The 27,002-nt window shown below is 45.3% G+C and overlaps 2 protein-coding genes across 2 annotated transcripts in view; both read left to right on the top strand.

Annotated features, from left to right (window-relative positions):
• The window catches only part of MUC13 (mucin 13, cell surface associated), a 34,077-nt gene extending 10,962 nt beyond the window's left edge, over positions 1–23,115 (top strand). The window contains exons 11-24 of the mRNA XM_083841902.1: positions 103–156; positions 766–822; positions 1,421–1,480; positions 2,086–2,205; positions 3,181–3,287; positions 4,992–5,047; positions 6,482–6,633; positions 8,003–8,128; positions 9,321–9,432; positions 10,530–10,567; positions 12,293–12,380; positions 13,167–13,365; positions 14,627–17,873; positions 20,892–23,115. Of these exons, the coding sequence (XP_083698028.1) occupies positions 103–156; positions 766–822; positions 1,421–1,480; positions 2,086–2,205; positions 3,181–3,287; positions 4,992–5,047; positions 6,482–6,633; positions 8,003–8,128; positions 9,321–9,432; positions 10,530–10,567; positions 12,293–12,380; positions 13,167–13,365; positions 14,627–14,674 (1,217 nt within the window). The 3' untranslated portion in view covers positions 14,675–17,873; positions 20,892–23,115. The remainder of the gene's footprint in view (positions 1–102; positions 157–765; positions 823–1,420; positions 1,481–2,085; positions 2,206–3,180; positions 3,288–4,991; positions 5,048–6,481; positions 6,634–8,002; positions 8,129–9,320; positions 9,433–10,529; positions 10,568–12,292; positions 12,381–13,166; positions 13,366–14,626; positions 17,874–20,891) is intronic.
• A 283-nt stretch (positions 23,116–23,398) lies between these two features.
• ITGB5 (integrin subunit beta 5) overlaps positions 23,399–27,002 on the top strand; it is a 48,697-nt gene continuing 45,093 nt past the window's right edge. Inside the window, exons 1-2 of the mRNA XM_083841901.1 lie at positions 23,399–23,556; positions 26,693–26,778. Of these exons, the coding sequence (XP_083698027.1) occupies positions 23,445–23,556; positions 26,693–26,778 (198 nt within the window). The 5' untranslated portion in view covers positions 23,399–23,444. The remainder of the gene's footprint in view (positions 23,557–26,692; positions 26,779–27,002) is intronic.

Genomic DNA, 27,002 nt, shown 5'->3' with positions numbered 1-27,002 from the left:
CCTCACATATGCAGAGGTAATTCTGCACAAACCGCTTCCCTGGAATGCTCTTCCATGGGTCTTGAAGTAGCCCTATGATGTCTCTTCTTTTCCCTTCATCAGGAGACACAAATACAACTGTGACACCTGCTGCTAACTCTACAACACCATCAGCAGGTAAGAATGAAAAATCCAGCAGGCTGCCCCTTATGAGGACATATTGGGGTTTCTCACTGAAAGGAGCTCCAGAGCCCTGACAGTCAGTGGCATAGTCCCTTGCCTGGTGTACCCTTAATTTCTCTGAGGGAGGAGTCTCAGAGCCCCAGGACAAGGCTGAATGTCCTCTCCTGACTTCCTTCTCCTTCCTGGCTGGCCTTTGCTGTGAGGGAGGAGTGCTGGGGAGGACTTCACAACCTGGTCCTCTCCTGGTGAGGCTCTCGGCCTCCTTGATCAGACCTGGGGACCCCCATCTATTTCGCACATCCTTGCCATGCAGAAACGGTTGCTGCCTCACAGTTTCCCCAAAAGACTGCCACAGAGCAGGCCACGATGGGTAACGAGTTCAGGGATTGCTGAGTGCCCTTGACCTGCTGTGGCAGTGGGAGTCACCTGTGCAGAGCTGCTTTAGCCAGGTGGAGGGAAGGCTGCCACAGGTTCACCCACTGGACACCCCATTTCTCCCCTCCTTACATATGCAGAGGTAATTCTGCACAAACCGCTTCCCTGGAACGCTCTTCCATGGGTCTTGAAGTAGCCCTATGATGTCTCTTCTTTTCCCTTCATCAGGAGACACAAATACAACTGTGACACCTGCTGCTAACTCTACAACAACACCATCAGCAGGTAAGAATGAAAAATCCAGCAGGCTGCCCCTTATGAGGACATATTGGAGTTGTTCAGTCCATGGAGCTCCAGAGCCCTGACAGTCAGTGGCACATTCCCCTGCCTGGTCTACCCTTAGTTTCTCTGGGGGAGGAGTCTCAGAGCCCAGGACAAGGCTGATTGTCCTCTCCTGACTTCCTTCTCCTTCCTGGCTGGCCTTTGCTGTGAGGGAGGAGTGCTGGGGAGGACTTCACAACCTGGTCCTCTCCTGGTGAGGCTCTCGGCCTCCTTGATCAGACCTGGGGACCCCCATCTATTTCGCACATCCTTGCCATGCAGAAACGGTTGCTGCTTCACAGTTTCTCCAAAAATGCTGCCTAGGAGGCTATTGTGGGTAATGAGTTCAGGGATTGTTGAGTGCCCTTGACCTACTCTGGCAGTCAGAGTCATCTCTGCAGAGCTGCCTTAGTGAGGTGGATTTAATCCTGCCAGAGGTCCCCCCACTGGACCCCACACAGCTCTCCTCTTTATCTGCTCAGAGGTTGTTCTGCACACACAAGACTTCTCCTCCACACACCATGAAGTAGCACTACAATGTCTCTTCTTTTCCCATCATCAGGAGACACAAGTACAACAACTGTGACACCTCCTGCTACAACTACAATAAAACCAACAACAGGTAAGGATGAAAAATCCCTCAAATCAACACTCATAGGGATACTCTGGGGTTACTCAGTCCCATTGGGGATGGCCTTTTCTTTTGCCCAGCCTTGCCTGAGTTTCTGTGGAGCAGGTGTCACAGAACCCCAGGACAAGGCTAAATCTCCTCTCCTGACACCTCCTTCCTGGCTGATCTTTGCTGCAAGGGAGAAGTGCTGGGGAGGATTTCACAAACCTGCTCCCTTTCTGAGTAGGTACTCAGACCCATTAATTAGATTCAAAGACCCACATCTATTTCACACATCCTTCCCATGTATAAATAGTTGTTGCTTCAGTTTCCCCAGAGGGCTGCCACAGAGCAGGCCGTCATGAATAGTGCTTTCAGAGGCTGGTGGGTGTCCTCGACATCCTCTGGCAGTTAGAATCACCTCTGCAGATCTTCATTGGTCAAGTGGAGGTAGCTATCCTGCACGGAGTCTAGGTTGTGTGCATAACTGGACCAACTGTGTCCAGCCTGTGTTCCTGAGCTTGGGGGATTACGCTCTTCTCGTCGGAATGTGATGAAGCTTGACTATTGCAATTTCGTAGAAATCTTGACTTCAATATCTTTCATCTTTGTATCAGGGGATCCATGCAACCCAAATCCTTGTGGAGAAAATTTTGCTAAATGTATTGCTCTGTATCACAGCCATGTTTGCCAGTGCCCTTATGGATTCTACTACAGCAACAGTACTTGTCAGGCAGGTAAGTTGCAGGACAGCAATCTATATTTTAGATAACTGCAATCTATATTTTAGGTACTTCACAGATAACTGCTCAAGTGGAGTTTTCTTCCCACACGCCTGGTTCTCATGTTATAATTGAAAACATAATCAGTCTGGGAAAATAGCTGGTGCATAATGCCTTGTTTTGCAGGCAGCCACTGCTACAATGACCTAGATTGTTATCTCACAAAACAGTAACAGCCAAAGAGGTTAATGTGATAAGAAAAGAAGGTGAATTCCCTGAGTGTCAGGCATGCTGGAGATCAAAATGTGTGAAAACCAGGAAAGAAATGCAAGCGTAAGCCTGACATTATATTTATGGCCAAGATTTATAAAAGCCCAAGCCTATAAAGACAGAATATTTGCCTTGATTTTCCCTCTTGCTAATCTTTCATCACAGTCCTGTTGAAATGCACCTCTGAGATGCTGTTGAAGGGCAAGCATGTGAGCAAATGGGGCTTGTTATTTATGTGCCAGCAGGTAGGACTATCAAATTTATATGTGAGCCTAAGCAAACAGGTAGACACTGAATTGGTTTTTTAGATATGGTGAACCATGTTAGCTGCTTAGTGGCTCTGACTGCAGATTTAGTCTTTAATGTGTATCACTAAATTCTGTAACACCCCAGATGGAGTCTTTTGTTAGCTTTGGACCATGCTTATAGTTAATGTCATTCAATTTCACAGTCTGGCCAGTTTGAGACCAGGATCCTGCCTGCTTCTCAGGTAGCCAGAGTATGTACCCCGTTGTTGCCGAACTGATTGAGCAGACATTTGTTCCATACCAAATCCTCCATGGATATATGAAAAATAGCAAAGATTGATTTGTGCTCTGTGCTCACAGATTTGTGATCTGTGCTCTATTTCCTCATCTCTGAAGGCTGGAGAATGCTAAGGTGAAAGCCAAATTACTTGAATGCTTTCTAATAAATTAATAACCTCTGTTTTCATTGCAGGGAAAATATTCCCAGGGACCGTTACACTGAAACAAGTTTACTCTAAGGATATTGAAGATGTAAATTCCCCACTGTATCTAGAGATGTTCCAAAATATAACAAATTTTGTGAGTGACTTTATTTTTAAACTTTCCTGCATATTTAATGCTTTACTGAATGTGATACAGACAGAGGAGATACATGCTGCCTTTATGGTATAGCCTCAGATAGTTTCAGTTAGGAAATCTACTTTCAAAGAATACTTCACACTCACTTAGACCTATTCATTAAAGATTTGAATTTTGCCCTCAGATGACTATATGTATGGCTTTTGATGAAGGAATTGTTGCACCTGAGGTAAAGTAATATTGGCATTCCCTGTGTTCTGGGAAGTCCTCAAATAAATTGCTCTGTATATGAAAGCACCATTCTCTCTCCAGAAACCATTGGGTGAGGAAAGTTTTCCAAAACATTTAGTTTCTGATGTTTACTGTTTTCTGAGGGCTCTGTAATACTCAGTAGTTGACTAAAAACAAAAAACTTTTTTCCTTCCCCTGTCCTTTCCCCATCCTTTCCACAAAGCACAAACTTTTCAGAATGACTGTCTAGCTGTGTCTAAATACCTAAATAATGTCTCTTCCATAAGCATACCAGTATCCATATTTTAATTATATTAATGAAATGGATATTACACGTCGAGCATTCTGTGATTATGGATAAAGTCTTGTAATGGATTTCCTGTAGAAGTAAGATGAAATGTTTAATTCACACTGCTCTGTAAGCAAACTAGGGGATTTGCTTAGGTCATTTTTCTGGAAGCAAGAAATCAGAGAACCATAGAATATCTGAGTTGGAAGGGACCCACAAGGATCACCCAAGGGTTCCAAAGGACCACTCCCCCCAAAAAAAAGGAAGGAAGAAGAGGTCTGTACCTCTGCCAGAGGCCTGATCAGAGAATATGAAATATTAATGAAATATTAATCAGAAGTCATCACACATGGTTTACAAATTCTTCGTGTTATTATATTGCTTCCTGTGAAATTCTTAGCAGGGAGTAACCAAAAGTTGTCCCTTCAGAATGTTAAAAAAACAGTTTGCTCATTTTTTTGGTCCTAAATTTTTACATGTCATGGCTACATGACATGCAGCACTAGAATAGATATGTAATACTATCAAAAGTGAAAATAACATAAAAATAATTTTCATTTTATTATAAAGAAGGATAGTTTATCTTTCATTTCAGTTGACTTAGGCACTTTTTCTCATGGTGCCTCCTGCGTATGTGGCAGCTGGCTGCCTCCACTAGTTGTTCCCTGCTTCACACAGTGTGAGGGAGAGCAGTGACTTTTCTACTGACCCTATCCATCCCCTTGTACTTTTATCAGTGCTGTGTTTCTGCCCACAGGATCAGCCCCTGATGATCCCACTTGATTGCATGTTAGGGACATGTGCCATCTGTAAGGATGTCTACTTTTCCCTTTTCCCTCTACATCTATGTAGGTTGGTACTGCAGACTCCCTTCTAAGTGGTGAGTCTGCAAGGCAGTGTCTGTAGCTGTCCAGCCAGTCTGCCCAAATGCACTGTTTGCCTTTCATGCAACTCATGTCTCTCCATTCATCCACTGCTCTCCCGTATTTCCTGTTTTGCAGCATCACCCCACAGCCCCTCTTCTCTTGCAGTATCTTGCATGGCTGATGTGACTGGTTTATTTTATTTGTGCCCATGGTAATGTGTTCTGGGTTAAAAATTAACAGCTAAAGAATCAGTGCTTCATGGGATTATGGTCTATGTTTCTGCTTGGCTTTAACTCCAATTCATGTATCTTTTTACAGTTTGACGATGCTTTTAACTTAACAGACTTCAAACAGACCGTCATCGTGGAAGTTAAGTAAGTTTGCCAGTTTGTTTCTTCTGCTGCGTGTGAAGCTTGCTTTGTGTGCTTCCCACAGACCCCATTTTAATCTGTTTTCTGTGGAGTACTCAGTTCAAGAAAGAATATGGGATGAATTCAGTTCAGTATGACTGTTGTTAAATCAGGCCATTCATTTACTATTTTTAAAATCCCTGCTCCATTTTTGCTCTGTAGATTTCCGATAGGTCTGTGAAGTGGGCAAGCTGTGACAGCTCTACAGTGGATCTCCCACTTTTATCACCATGTAGGATACAGCACTGTGCCAGTGACTAGGCAGTTTGTTCCTGTGATGGCTGACATGCGTCTGAAAATGTAACAGTTAACACTGAAGTTCCAAAGAATATGTCCAACTTGGAGTCTCAATTTAATTTCAGAAATGGCCTAATTACAGAAGCCCACTGCATTTCTTTCCGTATTTGCCGGTCTCTCCTGATGGCAGGTTGAACAAAAAGGTTATTGAATGGGCTGTGGACATAGGTCCTTTGCTGGTCTAGGTGGACACTTCAAGATGTCCTTCTCTTCCCATCCCCATCTGTTACAGATTACTGTTCCGAGAGCTTTGCCATCTTCTCTGCACACACTCCCTAACCCACATCAAGCAAAACTTGGCACGATAACACATGAAGCCGTGTAAACCCTTTCAGCTAATCCCGTGGTTTGATCAGTTAAGCAGACTGTTGTTCTAGAAGAGTTGTGAGGGCAGTAACTTCCATCAGTGGGGTTGTGACAAGCACATGGGGCACAGTAACTTTTTAAGGCACTACAGCAATCTGCCATTTAAAGTTATTTGTGTGCACGTCCAAGCACTATGAAGTTCAAGCTGAAGAACAGGGTTGTAGTCACTGCTGTGCTGCACCTCATGCCAAGGAGATCGCTATCCAGCTGAACCCAATCCAGCTAGTGTGAAGTTATCATAAATATAGTGCAAACAGACCCTTCTGACTTCGTTGTGGTCATACCCCAAATTATCCTCACCATGCTTCAGGATGGGTTCTCCAAGTCAGTCTTGGATGACAGCCCAGGCTGGTAAGACTATGAAAAATTGGGATCTAGTGGATTAAAGCCTCCTAACTGCAACAGGTTTGAAGCTAGCCCAGTAAAAAACATTAGTTTCATGGCACTTTCATGCCAACAGCACACAAAGGAGTTACACTGTTAGCATGAAACCCAACAGCTTTTGCTTACCAGCATTCCATTTACATTTTTGTGTAAAAGAAGTTGGCTATTACTGGATTCATGAGTAAGGCTTGAACTCATTTTCAGGTGCCTTAGCAACTACCTACGTTGTGGGATGAAAGAGGTTATGGGGGAGGGGGAAGTTTGAAAGAAATCTTCTGCTGTCTTTGCATCTAGCTTGTTACCTATATGGGTTATTTGAGATGTTAAGATGATGCTATCTGTATTTCTCAGTGTTACTACAGGAAATGCCAGAAGTGAAAATTCTGTAGTGAACGTAACAGTGATGAACATATTTGCGGAAAACACAACTGAAACCAGCGCAACAGTTGCTGAAAAAATAATGACAACAGCAAAGAATTACAGCTACGTGGATCAGTACAACAGTATGTAATCCCTTACTGTGGAAGTAAATAATCAATAGAAGCAGAGGTTCCTATCTTCAAAGTTGATTAGAACATTTCTGTATGCAGCAAAGCCCATTAGAGCATAAACCTTGTTGATTTTAAGGAGCTGAGTGTTCGATCTAAGGTGATTTTGAGGAATCAAACATTCAGTGCTGGGCTTTTTTGTCTTACTAAAGCTTTCTACCTCCTGTGTATGCAAGTGATGGAAAATAGTTATTCCCAAATAAGCAATGGCAAGTTGATTTTAATCTGATGAGTGTTAAGTGTCTGGAGAAAATAGGACAAAACAGTTGCAGACATAGATTTTGCTTCTCGGAATAAACCAGTGTTTTACTGGCAAAAAAGGATGAAACTTTCTTTAGATGTTTTCTTCCATAATTGACCATATTTATTGATAAGAACCCTCACTGATTAGATGCTCAGCTAGGAGATGCTAAACCCTTAAAATCCTGAATTACTAAAAGTGTAATTCTTGGAGAGCATTTTTGTAATAAAGTATTTTTTTCTCTTTTTTTTTTTTTTTTAAAGTGCTAACATTTTGAAATTAGCTTTCGCTAAAGGCATAGCTAATAATTAAAAGAGTCCAGTTCATAGCTTATAGCCTGAGTTTGGTCTCCAAGCTGACTGTATCCACCTCAGCCTTGACATTTCCTGTGTGCTGGTCCTAAACATGAGGAGAAAATAGAAAACCTGACAGCTCACAAAGTATTGGTGCAATCACACCCCTCCATTCCTCCACTGCATGCCACCCACTGAACTCTGTAAACTGTTGCCACCATTGGTACATAGATCTGAAGAGCAACCTGCTTGGCAAACATCATACTGATATTTGTCATGCAATGAGCTGCATGCCCATAAATATTTAAATCTGTGCAGAACTGTATGAGATCTGGCCCTCACAGTTCAGTTGTACAAAATACTAAAGAAATAGTGCTGGGATTTTTAAAATATATATTTATATATATATTTCTTCTTATTTTTTTAGGGTGAGCTAGAAAATCAGTGTTCAGAATATGAACTTATGGGTAGAATTTCCATCTTCCTGGACTGGTTTGGAGTACGGGTAGGGGGGAGGAAGGAAGATATGGAGGCAGTTGTAGGAGGCTGAGAAACAGAATGTCAGAAGATGTGATGGAAACAGGGCCTTAAGTGGTGATGGGCAAGAGAAAAGAAAGGACTGGTCCAAATGCCTGTAGTAAGTGATGTCCCCCCCAAAAAAGACTTATAATTTTTTATTCAGAACTGCTAAAAAAAAAATGGTTTATGGTTTACTGAGCAATTGTACTACTTTATATGAAAGGATATTATTAGTACTCGGGTTTGCTTCCTGACCATTTCTCTTTTAAAGGTACAACCTATTGTGCTGTTTTTCAATGTGATACTAGAACCACAGACTGCCAAGAAAGTATGTTTCCACAATGCACATGCAAAAGCAATTTCTCAAAGACAGACTGGGATGATCGTTCTTGTTCAGGTAAGAACCTTGCTACTTTATTTATCCCTGAAAGGCTGACCTGGTCATCCTGTCTCAGTCTTTTTGAATTCTCAAATGCTCTAAGCTCTAAAAGTCAGGAAATACGTGTCGTATTAAGCAAGCAATAGAGACATGTTCTCACCTTTCACTTTGAACACATCCATAATTCTATTCCAGTAAAATAAATCACTAAAGCCTGAGAAAAGTATCACTGAAATCAGTGACTGGGCAACTATTTAAATTCATTGTTAAATTCTTGGTAAGAATTGAAACCTATATGGATAAAGAGTGGAAGAAAATTAATCTTGTATCACAGCCTTCTCTGCTAGGACAATATTTTGGGAATAAACTCCACATGCTACCTGGAGGCAGCAATGGAAATGCAAACAGAACTGGAAGTCTAAATATTCACCACAATGATCTGTTAAAACTCCGTCCCTTGTTGGTAGTTCCAGGATTGCATTACCTGTGTTTAAACAAATATTTGTGTAATGAATGAATTTTTGGACCTGTTAATTGTTTAATTGTTGAGTTTTTATTTGATTGCTTGTTTTGAATTTTCACAGTACTCTTTCTGTATTTTAACAATTCTCCAGAGACCTGAGAGGTACTCTATTTTCTTGCTATGAAAACTAAAATTTTTTACACTACGGAAAAGATGTGACATTTTAAGAAAAACAACAAATATTACAAACTCTCGTGATAAAATCATGAAAGTTAGCTACAATAAAGACCAATGAGTTGCTGTCTGGTGTAGGCCTTTATGGCTCCTATCCTGTCTAAATATGATCTAGTTTTAGATCATTTGCAGTATAGATCATCTGTTGTGAGATCAAACTACAGGATAATTGGATTGCCTATGCAAGATGCAGCCTAGCTGATTCCAGTTCTGAACTATGAATGCGGATGTTTTGAACAAGGGTCATTTACTTCTGATTTTGTGCTTTTGTACTTCAGGTTCTGTTCTACATACATACAACCCTAAAAAAATCTATTCTGGTGTTCTGAAGCACAACAAAGTTGTGTGTGTTTGCATTGCAATTAAAAAAAAAATGTGTGTGTGGAAATTATCCCAGGTTTTATAGTATCATTAGAATATATAAATGTTTCCAAGATGGTGTTCTACAATGTTTTCTTTTTTTTTTTTTTTGGTGCTATCTTCAATTCACTGTATTTTTCCCTCTGAAAATAGATTGCAATAGTGACTGTTCTGCACAAGACAACGAGTACTGTGCCAGAGAAGGTGGGGTTCCACAATGCCATTGCATGATTAACTTTAAGAGGGAGGGCGAAAAATGTGTAAGGTGAGTACTCAGCTTTTTTCTGCGTTCCTGTGTTCTAGGTAGTTAGGGAAGAAAAACAGTGTTAAAAAAAAATCTAAAATAGGGTCACTCTCAGTCTAAAAGAACAGTCTGCAGCTATGTGAATCAGGGAGGTGCCTGAGGTGGTTAGCAGGTAGACAAATTCACACATTGTCACAAGTTATGGTGGTTTAGCTGCTTGGCATTAGCTGTTGGTATGCACTCATAATACCCCAGAGGAAAGTCAAGGAGGCCCAAGGTCACCTGTGATCCAGTGAAGAGGATAAACTACCTCACACTTATTTTGTGGGATACTCCCATAGATATAAACTATTCTCCCAGAGTAACTAAGCCGCAGGAATTTGTATGCTGAAGTGTTCAGTAAGCAACCTGCAGCAGTGCAAGAATTGCCTCAAATCTCTGGAAAATTTCCTCTGGTATCAGGAGGGACTTTGTTCCCTGATAAGTTTCAGACCTATGTTATTTTGTCTTGGTTTTCCCTCTGCGGATATTGCTGTCAGCTCACGTTCAGAACAGAGCAGAGTTGTTTGCTGGTAAAGCTGAGTAGTTTGTTGTGCTCTGCTCCTGTGGATAAGTAGTAGGACCTTACTTCCCCAAACTGCTAATTCACCACTTTTTGTTGTTACTGCTGCTATGCACAGAACAGAATCACTTCTTACCATAATGCCAATATATTTTAAGTTTAAGAAACTAGTATGGGAGGAAGACAAAGAGTAACCAGTCCTTGCAGACCTTATATTGAAACTTTTGATGAAGACTATTTTTCAGCAGCAGGTTGCAATTACAAGTGGTTTAGGCATCTACAGCTTAGTTCTTTGGAGAAATTAGTCCCTTTTAGCATTTTTTCAGGCTGAGAACCTGAAACTTTGAGTTCCCAGCTCACTGATCATTCTGAAAATCTCAAATTGTTTTCCTCTAACAATGAAACTAAATTTAATATTTAGATAGAATCAAAAAGGAAACCTGTAATGAGCGAATCTTGCAGAAATTTATGATAAAGTGTGGTAATATACTATTGTTTTGTGATCACCTGCTGAATGACATTGTCTTTCTTTTTTCATCTTTTTTGTCTCATGTAGCTGTCCAGTGGGCTACTCTGGACAGAATTGCGAGAACAGTAAGTACAAGAATTTCTGATTTTGAATTATAGCATGGAAAAATACCCATTAATGTTTAAACCTGCTTGAGATAACAAAAATAACAAGTAGTAGCCTTTAAAGGTGTGATCATTCTATATTGGTAGCAGGAAGATGTTGGAAAAAGATGAGTGAAATTCCACTGTTGCCTGAAAGGCTGAATTCTTGAATCTCGCATTCAGACAGATAGTAGCATTTATTCTATCGACCTCTGCATTAAGCCTGATAGCTTTTAGTCAAACACAGGTTATTTGGCAGAAAAGCTTTTAGTCCTCATCTGAAGATATGTAATGCTGAATACAGCACCACTGATAGATTAGTTTCCCCTGTAATTAATCACTCCCTGTAATTATTCATTCTCATAAAACATCAGTGAATTGCTTTCATTTGAAATGTTCCTGCTGTAATATCCAACTACTAGCTCTTGTTTGTGCGTCACCTTGTAAGCACTGTTTAATATCTAGTATCCTGTACTGGTGAAGAGATGATGGCCCCAACTGTGTTGTCCCATAATTGTAATTGTTGGGACAAGCTAACTGGACTGGCCTTCCAAAGCTTTTTCCATTTTCTGAGTCTGTTTTGCAGCTGTTCTCTGCACCTTCTCCAAATTCCACTGTCGTATAAATTAGGAGAGGACATCCTTCATCCCTGCTAGCATTTGCACATGCTTAAATTCAGAACATCTATTAGAGTTAAAGGCAGATTGAAAAACAAATGGTTGTGGTTCTTCATTTCTCACAACTTCTTGGCTTTGTTTGAGCAAAATGTATATCCTAGTGTGGCCCTTTGGATTCTCGCGCTGCTGCATACTTAAACTAGTACATGCTTAACATCCCATTCTTTGCAGCTGTGAGATCTTCAAGGGTATTCTTTTGTCTATGCCTAAAATTTTGTAGATTAGCTAATGGTGGTTGTAGTGCAGCACAAAGTAGCTTGCCAGGTGTAAATATCTGGCAGGAAGAATATTTTTCATCCTATGGAACATGCATTTTTGGGGAAGTTTTGGAAATCTTAATGCCTTTTTCTTAAAGCAAATGAAAATACTAAATATGTACAAAATCAACACAGATAATGGGAATTTAAACATAAATTTGAGACCCTTTAATAATAAACTCCATTAATAGCCCTATCTTCTCCACGTGGCACTTAGCGTGTAATAATGTAAACAGTTGCTGAGCAGTAATCAAGGATACTTTACACATGTTTGATGTAATATTCTTCTGAGAAATCATACTCCCTGGTGTCTTGATATATGCCCCCAATATGATTAAGAGTTTGCTAGATTGCTCTGCTGGTTGGTGGTTTCATGTTGTGCATGTCTAGTGTAGGCATTCAGTATATTAAATGGTAAACTTATAAATTCAGACTGGGATCCTCAAGCAGGTACTACCAGTAAGGTTGGGCAGCTCAAGAGACTGTCTTACTCATCCTACCCTTTTCTTGAAATTATGCTCTACAGGACACCATTCTTAGTCTTTTCTTTACTGTGGCTGTGCAGAGCTATAAGTAGGTTGTAGTAGCAATTCCATTCGTATTTGAAGGGGGATATGCAGAATCCAGGTCTTACAGCTTTCTGTGTCCACACAGACAGTTGGACTAAAGCAGCATCAGGAGCCTAGGAATGAATAACTTTTTTTTTTTCTTTTAACAGCAAGAGCTTCAATATTTGCCATGAGTTTTGAATTGCTGTTTCTTTGTTCTTCCAGATAGTGAACTCATCCTTATAATAGTGGGCACTATTTTTGGAGCCATTATCCTGAGTTTAGTGGTAGCAGTCTCAATTGTTTCAGTAAGGTAAGAGTATTTCTGACAATTGAATAGAAAGTGTGTTGCTGTGTGTTCCTAGAGAACTAAGCAGAAATGTAGAGAGGGACAGGGCTGCAAAAGTAGTTGCATGACTACTTGGGCCATCAAGCTCATTTAAGTTCTGTAGCCATCAGTAGCCAGGCATCTCTTTAATTCTTGCTATTCCTAGTCTACTGGTGAATTCCTGTTTACAGTTGAACCTCCTCCCCTCTGTCCATACAATAAATATAGAAACACTCCAGCACCTCCTCTGCCTTTGCTTTAAGTGCTGCCCAGGTAAAGACTGTCAGAAGGCCTGCCATAATGAGCATACTTCACCTGCAGTGCACAAACTGGTGCTGAGTGTGGGAGAGAGATGTGGACTTGTGATCACAGGCAATTCAAACACATCATTTGACTGTGAAGCTTTCGCTGCCAGCAAGAAAGCAACTTTTCTAAACTGGACCTAATGAACGCTTCATTTCCTCCTCTGAATAGTCAGTCAGAGCTGGTGGTGGTCAAGGAAACTCCTTCAATTCAGGATCTAGCTGAGAGGTCAAAGTTCCCCTCCGTCTCTCCTAGCAGCTTATCCCCATCTGTGATAAGAGATGCCAAGCTTTGCACTCTGCCACTGATTACAAGGGGTTTTGCAATATGTATGCTAGAAAAATCCATTGCATGTTTCAGAACAGGACTGAGCATTCAAAATAAGGTGGAGGGACATCTGAATAGGTAAGGTACTTTTAAAGATCTTTTAAAAACTCTTTTTTGTTTGTTTGTTTGTTTCCTCTGAAGAGCCAAACGCAGTCAAGATCCAGAGAAAAAGAGCTTGATAAAGCCAAAATATTCCAGTCCGGATACCTCTAGTGAGACCAGGATCTTCCCCAGAGTCCAGACCACTTCTGGCCATGCGAATCCAGGGTATCAGCCAAACCCATATGAGGCTCATTCCTCAAACAGGAGTCATTTTTTGGACGGGGATTATGATGATGTGGTAAGTGTTTCATGCAGGCCTATGGGAACTGTGTTCCTGAACTGTGGTGTTGTGGGCTACTGACATTGTTGGAACCTAAACTCCACTCTGTCTCTCCTCCCTTGATCTGAAGGGATGGAGTGTCACAAAGGCAACCAAAGGACTGTAGCTGCAGCTGAAAAAAGTTCCTTAACACAAAGATCAGCAGACATCTCATGAAGACCTTTTTAAAGCCCTATTGGTCATTCCTGAGTCACAAGAGTCATAGGTGAAAAGCAAAGGTCTAAGCAACAGTCAGGCTGCACAGAGGTCTGCTGTATTATAGGACCTTTGTCTACATCAACTGCAAACATCCTTCAGCACAGAGGCACATGGAAGCATCACAAGCCATTGCAACCTGTGCTTCTTTTAAGATGTTGTAATATCCACTAAAATTTGATAGAAGTGCTGCAGTGGTGCTCCCCAGTTGCAGTTTCATGCAAGATTCACAGTGAGTTTAAGCTGGCACAGCTACACAGACAGTCAACGTCTTCCCCCTGTCTCTCTGAGCTGTGTAGTTCACAGCGATAAACCTCTGCAATTCCTACAGCACTGCAAAGGGGTGAAGTGCAAAGTGCCATGAAAAAACTAGCACGGCTTTTGCATTCATGTAGCATGGGGGAGCCTGTTCAGCAAAAATGTGTCATTAGCTGCATGTGTGTTCTGAAAAACTGCCTGTTTTATCCTTGTATTCTGCAAGGGAGCTGTGAAGGGAGCAGGGACTTGAGAAGTGTTGCACAGTGATATGAGTAATTTGTTGGGTTCTGCACATATCCAGTAAATAGGGAGTGCTTTGTCCATTCAGAACTCTTTAAACAACATTTTAGACCTTTGCAGTGTGAGAAACTACCCCTGTTTACTGAAGACAATCTGTTTAATTGCAATACACTTACATGTTTTGCAGAATTGAGACCTATGCCATGATAGAAGCAACACAGAAGCCTGATGTTTAAAAAAAGAAATTTTAAAAGGCTGCCAACTAAAAGAAGAAAAACATCCATATAGTTAGTTAACTGATCAGATTCATGTGGATTTTGGCTTTTCTAACTTTCCAAAGATGTCAACTTTTTGTTGACGAAAATCTGTCTGTGAAATACATTTGGTTTTCCATGAGGGCTGATGTGTTGCTTCGAGGGCTACCATGTGCAGTGTGTTACATGCTGAGCTGCTGAGCTATTCTGAGAAAGAAGCTATCTGACCATGAGCAACTCTTTTTTCTTTTTCTTGTCCAATTTCTCTCCAGTATGAAATATCACGGGAGCCTGAGGGCTTTAGGATGCAACGCAGATAACTAAGTCGCCAGAGTGGTAGAAGGATGGATGACCACCGCAACAGTGGGTCAGACCAAGGAGTTTCACAGCCTCTTACCAATGCAGTTATTTCAGCAGCAGAGACAACAAAGTCCTTAACACCAGATTCTCTGAAGATTTTCTAAATGAAGGCTCCTACTTGAAGGAGAATAGTGGGCAATAGCTTTCTGAAATAAAGGAAAATAAAAATGAAGCAGAAGGTAGGGAGAAGAAAACGACCTTGAAAAAATCTAAAAGGGTCCTGTAAACATTAAACTCCCTTCAGAAGGCCAGTGCATTGATGAGAAAGTGAGTGTAGACAAGATACCAGGATTTTAATCCTGTTATTATTCTGTTATTCTGAAAGATTGTCCATGCAACACCTGTGATGTTGATAAATACCAGCTCCTAGAGCTTTGCCTATATTTGTGCTCACTCCATTGCAGCTAAACGCTACCTGCGTAGCTGCGGGCAGATCAAAGCAATATCAAAACTGTTCTTCATGAGAACCTAACACTCTCTGTACTATATAAGATACAGTCTTTTTTCCCCTGCTCAACCCCGCAGTATTTCCCACCTGAAAGCATTCAGTTCAAATCTCTGCTGACACCTGTTGTGTGAGACAAATGTACTGTCTGACCTTTTATGCAACCTTCCTTCCAAATACAACAACAAAACCCAGTAACTTCAAACACTTTTTTTCTCCGTTTTGCATAAGTACATTGGTTGGTTGTGGAAAGCATGACCGTTATTTTTTTCCCTCTTGCACTCTGTAAGTTTTGATGGAATCATCTTAAGTCTTTATTTTTCATTACTTATGTACACTCAATAGATACTGTAAAAATCCATATTTTACCATATTTTTCTGAGTGTGCATTTGCATTATCTGTTGACTAGCATTGGCATTTCTTTATATATGTAATATACATATTGCCCAGAAATGTACATATATTTATAGGTTATATTCATTTAAAATATCATTAAATTCTATATTATGTTTTGTGTTTTGCTTTTGTTGTATTAGATTAACTTTTCCTATTAAACATTGTTGTTTCTCAGTACCAAGTCTTTCTTATGTTACTGTGAAGTGGTGTTTCTTTGTTTGTTTTTAACAAATCCAAAGACTATTTTATGTTAAAACTTGTGCAGAGTTTAAATGCAAGTGTGCACAGACTTGCACAGACAAACATCTTTCGCTCAGAGGTTCCGATAACAAAGGTTACTAAATCTTAATGAACCTAAAATGTTTACCGTCGCAGGGCTAGCACCAATTTTCTGTGATCACTTTCAGTGGGAACTGTGTCGGTAACACAGGCAGGTCTCCTATAAAAAAGCTGTCCACACTGCTCTCTGAATGGCAGGGGAGACCCCTTCCTTCCTCCAGCTGGAAGCCCTGCTGGGGGGACCAGAGGGAGGGAAGCAGCCCCCTCAGGTATGATGAGAACTAGCCTCATGACAAAGGGACTCGGTCCCTTCCCCAACAGCTTCATTACCGCGTGCCCCCCATGCCTACTGCCCCTCTCTTTTCCTCTGGGCCCTGTGTCCTCGCCACTCCCCGGCTGAGGGACAGGCCCCCTGCTCCTACTCCCCTGCTAAGCCTCTGAGGGAGGAGGACTCCTTTCCTTTTCCCCTACTTTTCACCAGCAGGATTAGTTTATGCTGCCAGAAGAACACGCCAGGGCAGGTGCAAGGGGGTGAGGCACTGATAAACAGATGGGATACAGAGAGAGCAAATGATAAAAAGTCATTAAGTTCAGCGTAAGCTTTGACTTTGTTCAACTGACTTCTGCTTGGAACACCCCTCTCCGCCCCTTCTTTATAAGGCAGACTGTAACTTACACTTACGTCAAGCCTAATAAAAAGATTTATCTACATCAAGAGTAACAGCCCATGCACCGCGGTCTTTCACTGAAGTAAATTTCCTGTTTCCACCACTTAGTGCTGAGGATCCCTTAAAGGATCCCGTGTGCCAGTAGCCTGTTACAGACACACATGAAAAGCCCTTTAAGTGTTCTCTCTCACCCTTTTGCAAAGCGATACAGGTTTTGAAATACAGCTGGAAGCTCAACAAACAGCACAGAAAACTATAAAGCAGTAAAACTTTATTGAGGGTGTAGCATGTAGAAATTCAGTGTAATTGATAATAAAAGCCTCAAAATAGGCAGATGTTTGCGTCATTTAATGGGAAGGGAATTTTCATTGCTCTGATTCAAAGGTGCTTTCTGCTGCTGCAACCAGGTGCAATTCAGCTCCTGTTGGGGAGGGGCCACCAGATACTGCTGGAAACCTGTGTTACTCTTTAGCATTTCAAAGGCAGCTGCAGCTATTTTATCTGGATTGAAATTCTGTACCAAAAGGGCAAACTCTCAGATGTTTCGCTTCTCTGTGGCTGTCACTGACGTGTAATTCTGCTGGGAAAAGTGATCGTGGAAGAGAGCCAAACCCAGCCAGGCACTGGAAACAAGGCAGCGTGCAATGAGAGGAGACGCGCTGCAGGCAGGGGAAAGCCTCCAGGGGGCTGCAACAGCAGCGTTTGGGGTCCTGGGCTCTGCCATCTTCCTGCTCCCCCGAGACACAGGGTGTCCCACTGGCATGGGAGCTGCAGGGGAGGTGGGTAGATGGTGTCACTGGAGTCTGCCACCTGCTTTTGTCCTAGACCCAGAATGACAGAAGGGAGATTTCTTGGCTAAATAGTGCCAAAGAGGCCAGGCACAGGTGTTTGCGGGGTTATAACACATGGTTGTACGGAGATATTGGGGTCGCCTAAGCCATGTGCCATTCTGAATTTATTTGGAGACATTTGGGTATATTCAAGTGATGCAGGATGCTCAGGGAGGGGTACGGCGCTGTGAGCTAAGAGCCTGGGTCAGGGCAGCTGCCTTAGAGGAGCTGTCACAGCATAACGTGATGGGACGTGGGATAAGGACGGGCTGGACTGCTTGAGGCTGGAACCAGCCTTGAAACTGAGCCACGAGGCCCAGTGTCCATGCACTCCCCAGCACGACCACCCAGCACCCAAACTTTTATGTGAAAGCATGAAAAGCAGCTCCTTTCAGTCCTGAAAGCAGGAAGCTTTTTGCGTTTTTCTAGTTATCTGCTGGTGAAAAAAAAACACTCCATTTCCTTTATGAGACTGGTTTTACCTGGATCCCGCATGTGAAGATCCAGGCTGCAATCAGCCAGTGAGAGCGAGCAATGAAGGTAAGAAGGTACCCTAGACCCAAGGGCCTGACTTTTAATTTCTTGACTGCTTCCTCTGACTTTGATGTTTTATTGTTTAACGAAGGAACTCTAGCACTCCTTCAAACAGTAGGAGCAGCAGATCTCTTTGTTCTTTTTAGCCATTATTTCCCATTATGTGTGACCTGCTATGCTTTATGGGCTTCCCTGTTCTTAGACCAATCTGGACCACTGCTTTTAGGGCTTGGTATGGAAATTATTATTATTATTATTTTGACTAATTTCTGCAAAAACATGTAGGTTCAGCTCGCACCTTCAAAACCTGGGAAAAGTCAATTAATTCCTCCTGAAAACCCTTACTAGGCAAAACTGCTCCCCTTGCAAACACCGGACAGAAGGCTAAAAAAAGAATCCACAAAGCGCTTTGCAAAGGACTGCTGGTAAAAGGCTCTATAAATACATCAAAACCAGATAGGAAATCAGTGGTATTGCTGACGACGAGGGTGTAAAAGGGGCAGGTGGCAATGAGGAAGCTGTAGCAGAGGAGCTCCGGGATGTGTTTGGGGCTGTTTTTGCTGCTGAAGCTGTTGGGGAGCTTCCCGCACCCCTCCCAGTCTGTGCAGCGGGATCAGCCAGAGGAGCCAGATCAGCCTGAATTAAATAAGTAACAGAGTAAAGAGATAGTAGGAGCAAAGGAAAGTATCTGAAGTAAATGGGTAACAGAAGAGATAAGGTCAAATAGATATGGGGGTTGTTAATAAGTGGCCGGGACCCGGTGTCTCTGACACCAGGACCCAAAGGAACGGTGCAACAGCGGCACAGGGACCACTGCACTGTGCTGGGAGGACAACCTAGGACAGGGCCGTGTCTCTCACCTTCAGCCCCCCCTGCCCTGCCTTTTCCACCGGCAGCACCGGCTGAAGAGGTTGGCTGGGGTGGATGGATGTGTGCAGAGTGTCCCGCGTGCCCTAATGACGCTAATTATTGGGGGTGTTGGTAAACCGCAGAGAGGCCGGGTGACGTGCTCTACGGCTGGTTGTTTATTGTTTATGTAAGAACAGCCCCGTAACAGAAACCAGGGATGTTTTTTTTTCCAGCAGATAACTAGGCAAATGCAGAACACTTCCTGCTCGCCAGCCCCAGAGGTGCTGCCCCAGAGGTGCTGCCTTTCACGTGTAGGCTCCAGCCAGCCACCTGCTGGCTCCTGCCCTGGCGACACAGAGCTGGTCCTTGCTTCTCCTCCAAAAGCAAGTCAAGGCCAGCAGCAGCACCAGGCTGGCACCTCCTGGTGCAGCCCAAGGTGCTGGCCAAGGGGCTGTGCCTCGCCTGCTCCCTCCTGTCCCCAGGCCCTGGGCACCGACCCCCTGGCACCGCCTTTCTGTCTGGGCTGAAAGGCTGCCGTCCCTGGTAGCACCCTGAGGGACATCTGTCCCAAAAGGTTTCCCAGCTGGGCCACTGCTTTGTCGTCTGCTGTCAGCTTCCTAAAAGTGACCTTCAAGTCTGCCCGGAGCAATGCTCGTGGGGTGGGGAGGAGGAGAAGAGCCCTCTGCCTCCCTGAGGTGCCCCCCTTGTCCCCAAGGCCCTCACTGAGTGTCGCTGCCACCTGCCCATGCCCTCTGAAATGACCTGGTTAAGCATTAGAGGACTTCCACCTCTGCTTTAGTCATGGACAACCAAGTGCAGCTGGGAAAGTCTGCTGCATCAGGGAGACTTTGGAAAAAAAGACTTTCTCCGAAATCTTTTATCTGCAGAGATCCTTTTATAAGGCTGGTTAGCCAAAATAGGGAGCTGCCCGTGACAGAGACCACAGCAGGAAACTCTGGTGTCTTAGAATCACATTTTCTTTTTAAATAATTTGATTTTTCATATTTAAAATATATATATTCCATATCTGGGACATCCAACAAACTGAAGACACTGTTGTAGTGCTAAGGGGCCTAATACACTCTTGAATAGAGGAACGGTTAAATTGGTGGGAATCAGGGGTCATATCCAGGCGGATATTTCACTGCCTAACTTGTACTGAAATTAATAGGAACCAGGGTCCCTGAAGAGGAACCGTGGATCTGGCCCTATATGTCATTCCTGTAAATGAAGCAGGGCTTGTGCTTCACACACGTAACTGCATTATTATTCTTCTCATGGCAAGGTCTTTCCTTGTACAATTTCCATCACGCTCTGCAGCAAGCTAATGCTGGGCAGCAACAGCTTTCCAGAAAAATAAGCAAAAAAGCAGGGTTCCAGTGGGCACAGCCCCAGGGTGAATTTCCTTGGCAAGCTGTTTGTGTCCCCCGTGTGCTCCACTCACATGGGTGCTCAGGACCTGGGCTTTTACTGACCTTGGTGGGAATTTCGCCAGAGATTTCAGTGGAGCCAAGGCTAACAGGCTCTACCTGATGACATAGGAAATCATATTTAATGACGATTGCCCCACATACACACACACACACATACAGGAAATCTCTTTGGGGTTTTCTTTCCAATAACGCTTTATGAGAAGCCCTCTGCTAAATGTATGCAGTAGATGCTCCTGGCTTTTGTGGCTCTCCCGTAGCATTAATCAGTTCCAGTTTACGTGGGATGAGCTGCACAGGAAGAGAGAATACTTGTTTTTAATATACCAGGCAGGGCGGTAGGGATGGACGAGCCTTCAGGCTATCAAACTTTGTCCCCTCTCCGCGAGTTGGCAGAGTCCCTGCCACAAGATGGTGCTGGCTCTTCGCAGTTGCAGGAAAGGCCGCAAGAAATGCAAAACGTTTGAATGAGCAGGTTTTAGTCAGGGCTAAGCATTAACAGGGACCACAGGCATATTTCCAGCGTGCTGCTGACTTTTAACCCTCTCCTGTGTCACAGTCTCGTGCACCCTGATGCCCGTCCCTTTTAAGGCTCCTTAACTTCACACAGCACACACAGCCCCTTGGGTTGCCAACCAAAGGCACAGAGATTTGTTCTGAATCTATTTTATTTTATTTTATTTTACTTTATTTTATTTATTTATTTAATTTAATTTAATTTAATTTTTATTTTATTTTCACGCAGGAGAGGGACAAAACTTGGCAAGAAGTTTTCAGGTGCCCTCCTCTGCCTCCCAGCACAGCTGCAATGTTTCCTCCCGGCAGCAGAGAGTGCTGCTGTTGCTCTTGGGAGGCTGAGAACAGAGGCTGGTCCTCAGACGGTAAAAATAGCTATTTCCTTTAAATAGGAAGCAGCAACGTGAGCTGCATCATCAGCCGGAGGAGAATATACTGTTTAACAATGAAATTCATGGTTGCTGTGTTTTGGCATGTCGCCTGTTACTGCCATCTGACATGGATTTTGTAGGAGTTGGAATTATTATTTTTGTAGCTTTCATGCAAAAAGCAGGAGAGGAGCTTTTTCCAGCGCTGTGAAGAGGCCATCAACAAAGCCCCACAGTGCCCGTGGTGCCTTCTTTGCGTTCCCCCTGCCGCTCACGGCGCCAGAAAGGGAGAGGAAGTGTTTTCTCAATCCCCAAGGCTCAGACGAGTTTGCCTTTTATTTCATAGCTGATCCTACCACCCAGCTTGGCCCTAGCTCCTCCCCAGACTCCGAAAAGAAAAACAACACTTTTATTTATTTATTTTTCAGCCAGGCATCAGCCCAGTTTGGTCTTCACCCAGATTCCAGTTTTGCCCATCTATGGGGAGCTGCTCAGACCAAGGGCTGAGGGATGCTCAGGACCTGCTGCCTGTGTGCCAGGTCAGGCTGAATCCTTCTTCCAGCAGCCACCAGCTTCCCCGTGACTCCTGGAAATGGAGATGTTTGCTGTCTTAGCTGGTCTTTCTGGCACAGCAGACAGCTGTGCTCGAGGTCCTACGGCTTCTGAACTTACTGCAGATACGGTGGTTTAATGAGTTACATCCAAAAATGATGGAGTTATAAGGCATTATATCCAGTTATAAGGAGTTGTATCCAGTTATAAGGAGTTATAAGGAGTTGTATCCAGTTGGGAGATGTCTCTGGACATCTGGCACTGGAGCTGCTAGCAAGCAACAACCCTCAAGCTACGTCACAGAGCCTCGAACCATGAGAAACCAGGGGTGTCCCAGGCTCAAGCCCACGCTTTGTGAGACGTGTGGGCAGAGGGGCAGCGTCACCCCTGAAGCAGGCTGAGGCTGTGAGACCAGCGTTTGGCCGGACTGGTGCAGGAAGGGGAGTCAGCCCTGGGAACCTAGAATGGCTTCAGCGACACAGCAGATTATCTAGATGTGACTCAGATGCTTTTATCCACACCTTCTGCCACAAGGGAGCTATGACAGTGAAAACATGTCTTTGATACACTCAAAGTATCTCTGATAAAGCATTTTGTTTGTTTTGACTGATAACTGAAGAATCAAAGAACGAATTTAAAATTGCATCACTTGCAAATGCATGCCTAGGTCAGAAACACCGGGGTTATGTCCTACTTGCACCATGGCTTCAAAATGCAAGTGATAAGGGAGCAAGCACAAAGATCAGGGCTTTTCAGCCCAGGGTTTTCACATCTCCTTTCCAGCAGAACTGCGCAGTTATACCCAAAAAAACAAGTTCATGTGGTGCCTAAATTCTTGAGAGAAACTGAGAGGTCTCAATTCCCTGGATTAAGTGATCCTCAAGAATGGCGTTTTGGAGGCAGGAGATGTGATGTCAAGAGTGAAAAGACACGGGAAGCAATGATGGGTGCTTTGGGAGATCAAGGCTGTGGCGTGGCTTGGAGAAACCCCGGTTTGCATGCATGCAGGAGCTCCAGGATGCACCTGCAGCCACGCCAGGCATTAACACCGCTTAGCAGCCCCAGGACACCTGAAACATTGAAAGTGTGGCCCAAGGGTCTGGAGACACCGGAGAAACCAGCGGCGTGTCCGAAAGCGGCTCTGGGAATCAGTGGAAAGAAGGGGAAATTTTCCCAAGTGGCGTTAGAGTTAACAAGTCCTGTCTGAGAGCAGCGACGCGCGGGGCGGGGATGGAGGGCGGGCGTTTCGAGCAAATCCAAGGCGATATCTTGCAGGGTTTATGTCAGACTGGCACAAAGGTCTGCAGGCCGCCGGCAGGTAACGCGTGCCATAAATCGCCTTTAAAACCAGCCATCGGCCACGGAGCTGATTTATGATTTCTTTTAAAAGCAGAAGGAAAAAGAGAGCTTGCCGGGATAATGGGGTCGTAAATCCGCCGTTCCCTTTAGACCTGCGGTGCAGATGTCCCAGGGTGCTGGGGACCGGGCAGGACAGGTCCCGTCCCGGCCGCCGGGGACCTGCCGGCACGGCGCGGATCCCCGCGGCAGCTAAAGCTGGGAGCCGCGGGGAAATCAGTGCGGGGCCAGCCTGCGGCTCCCACCCGTGTCCGCGCCCGTGCCCGTGGGCGTGCAACCCCGCGAGGAGCTCCCCGTGCCCCCGGGGGCTCGCACCGGAGCCGCGGGGTTCCGCCACCCGCCGCCGCGGGGAGCCCCCGGGCCGCAGCCGCCGAGCGGAGCGCGGCGCCCCCCCGGCACCGCCTCCTCCTCCTCCTCCTCCTCCTCCTCTTCCTCCTCCTCCTCCTCCTCCTCCTCGCACAAAAGGCGGCGGGAGGAGGGCCCGGGCTGCCCCGGCCGGCCGCACCATGCCCCGCCGAGGGGGGCTGCCGGCCCCCGCCGCCGCCCGCCGGCCCCCCCCGCGCTCCTTCCTCCTCCTCCTCCTCCTCGTCGTGGCCGCCCCGCTGCAGCCCGGCCGAGGTAAGGCTCGCCGCGCTCCCCCCGCTCCTCTCCCGGCCCTGGAAAAGCCCCCGGGGAAGGCGGGTTGCCCCCAGCCTCCTCGGCGCGTTTTTTGTCGAGGTTTTCCTTTTTTCTTTTTTTAAACTTATTTTCCTTCTCCTTTGCTTCCCCCCCTTCCGGCTGGCTGCAGCCCCGTTTCCATCCCCATCCCGGCTCCTGCCCCCCCCTCCCCCCCCATCACCACCCCGCTCCGGGGGTCCCGGGGGGGGGTCCCTGCGGGGCCGATGCTCTCGGCGCTGGGCGCTTTAACGGAGTGGCCCGGGACACCGCGCTGCGGCACACGGCCGCGAAAAAAAAAACTCCGAGGAGGTTTTCTTGGCTTTTTAAATTATTATTGTTATTATTTTTAATTTATTTTGTGCTTCCGATGCTTGGAGGGGCAGCAAACCGTTTCGGGGAAGAGCCCTTACTGCAAGGGCAAAATCAAATGATCTTTTCACACGGAGCTGGATAAAGCATAAAATATATAACTCTTTTTTTTTTTTTTTTTTTCCCTCCCTCACCAACCCACTACATTCATCTCTCACTTTGGGGAGCTGCCCAAACTAGGATTTCTTGCAGAACAGGTTTAAAATGAGCTCTGATTGCCCGGAGCATCTTCAGGAATAAATCTGTTGCACACCTCTCATGAGAGGCTCCTGTCTTGCTCTGCATCGTTAGTTTTACGTAGTCAAGTCCCGGCTGTCTGCTGGATGCACTGTTGTCCTTTGCATGTTCGGGCTCTCCAGGGGCTCAGCCCGAGGGCAGGACATATTTTGGAGATGCCTTCGTGCCCGCTGGATGCTGCTCTGCAAAATGAAATTGGGTTTGGGAGCCGGCGGCATCAGCGCGAGTGTGTACGTGGGGTGGGGAGCTCGGCAGTCCAAGGGGGAGGATTATCGACCTCCAGAGTAATCCCAGTAAATCCTGGATGGAATTTTTCCCATTGTGGGAAGTTTAGCTGAGAGGAGTGGTCCCGTTAGATGTATGGGAAGGACTCAGTTTCTTCCAGCCTTACCTGGTGTCCCGCCCCTGGATCTGGACTAGCACAGGCATCTTCAAGTCCCTCCTTTGCCCAATTCATTTTGATCCAGCACAAAAAACTGCGCTGAACTGAGTGCGGCTAAGACTGTCATTGGGAAAATCCTGCGTGTTTTAACTCCAACTCAAAAAGCTCAGCTTTCACTCCAAATTCAGACAGCTTTTCAAAGCTCCGTTTTCACAACAATGCTGGAAGTGTTTTGGTTTTGCTCCAAAGTGGAAAGAAAAGCATACTTTGAAACTCCAAAAGCTGCCCCTGGGAGCAATGTCCCCCGGGAGCGTGGCCACCACCGGGCTTTGCCCATGGCACCCTCTGGAAAGGAGGAGACCTTGGTTTCCATTCAGATATTACCACCACTAAATAAACTTCCAAAAATCCACCAGTTGGGAATGGAGGCAAATATTGTCCTGTTTCCAGACAGACAGGGGAGAGAAGCCTGCTGGATAGCCAGGGCTGGATAGCGTGGGTATGGCTGCAACTATGTGCTTTATAAAGCCAGTCACGTTGTACTTTCTATTACATTTCTATATTTTGAGCTCTTTCAATGCCCAGGAGCTGAAGGCTGACTGACTTGTGGATGTGAACAAGGAAGGGGCATGTGCTAACGCTCAGTGAGAGGGCATTAATGAGCCTCTTGTTCCGCCTGGGGGAAGCCAGCAGCCTGTCTGAATGAAAACCATAGATGCAGCCCGGGGTGAGGGTTAACCACCTTGGAGGGCACGGAAAGCGTCAGCGCAGGGCTGGGGCACGGTCACGCTGCTGGGGTGGCTTAGGAGCAGTGACAGGACTGCTTGTCCTCCCCCTGTGCCTAGCCTCGGGCATGGTGTGATTTTGTGCAGCTGTCCGGCTTGGTGCACCGCTCTCCGGGCAGCTTTAGGTTTTCAGTAAATTATTCTTAAGGAGTACAGCAGCAAGCTCCTGTCCAGAGCTCCTGCTGCTGAAGGTCTTTGCCAGAGGCCCAAGCTCGGTGAGGTCTTTCTGCAGCTGTCAGTGTGTCCCCAAGGTCTGCAGGTGACTTCCAGCAGCAGCGCCGGGCAGGGGGAGCTGCGGCTACAGCCCTCCAAAAACAGAGGCTGGACAAAGCCCTTATTGACATCTGGGAGGGAAAAGTAAAGCAAGCTTGGAGTTCACGCCCAAAGCATTCCGCTTGCAGGCTGCAACCTCTGTGCCGAGTCCTCGGCTGAAATTTTTTTTAATTAGTTATTGACTGTGGACGTTAATAGCTGCACCCCAGGGAGAGCTGGGGCATCGGTGCCACTGAAGGGCACATTCATAGCCACAGGCTTGGTTAAACAAGCCGCCACATTCAGAGCCCATACCAGTGACATTTGGTTTAATCTGTGCGATTCCACTTTATTTTTAAATCCTCTCTAAGCTCAAAGCCTGGATTTTGCCTGGAAGCAGGCAGCCCCGGAGCAGGCAGTGTCTCTGGGACGGCGCGGGGCCAGCCTTGGATGCACCCCATGGTGAAGAGGCTGGCCGGCATAACCTGGATATCCTGTGGAAGTGACTCCCGTCGTAAATTAAAGCAATTTACTGCAATGGGAGTCAGCTATGGACGTCATCTGTGTGGAGGGGGAATATCTTGTAAGGCTGCTTTAAGGTGAAAATTTTGGGGTGGGGGCTTCTGTGTATTCAGTTGGAAACACCCAGAAGATGTGCCTCGTGTGGCTTGTGAAGTCAGCATCTGGGGGATCTGGGGACAGCTTCCTTCAGGGCAGTGGAACAGCTATCACATTGTCAGGGTTTCATTAGAAAGATGGACAGGTTCCTTCTTTCATTAACCAGAAACCACCGGAAAAGAGGGGGAAGTAGTCCCCAGAATTGTATTTTAGGTGTTCTCAGCCCCCCGGTGCCTGTTTCTGTCCTTTTCGTTTTTCCTGGGAAAGGAGAAGTCAGGACTTCCTTGCAGGAGAGAAGAAGAGGTTTGTTCCTCCTCCAGCCTTTTCAGCTCCTGGAAGATTCCCTGCTCATGACACTGAACTTGCGGGATGTTTAGTGTTAAAACCCCCCTGATCCCTGGTTTCAGGCCGTAACTGCTCAGCCCAGCCCGTTTTCTGTCCTCTCTTGCTGAAGGTCTCAACATGTGCACGAGTGGGAGCGCCTCGTCCTGCGAAGAGTGTCTCCTCATCCACCCAAAGTGCGCCTGGTGCTCCAAAGAGGTACGTGGGCAGACTCTGATTTTTGCTTTAAATGCTGCAGTTAGTTCTCAGGTGCTTTTTGTAATGCAGAGAGGAAGCTGCGTCCCCCCCTTTGCCTATCCCGGTGCCAGAAGGGGCTGGTGGGGGCACTGGGGGCTCCCACGCCGAGTGTGGCTTGGGCGCATGCAACTTGTAGGAAACATCCTCCACCCTGCTCAGGGAGCAGCGCTGGTGCTTCAGGTCTC

The sequence above is a fragment of the Anser anser genome (assembly GCF_964211835.1).
Source record: "Anser anser genome assembly, chromosome: 6".
In the NCBI taxonomy this organism is placed as follows: Eukaryota; Metazoa; Chordata; class Aves; order Anseriformes; family Anatidae; genus Anser; species Anser anser.
The sequence above is the reverse complement of the archived record's forward strand: the minus strand, read 5'-3'. Positions and strand labels throughout refer to the sequence as shown.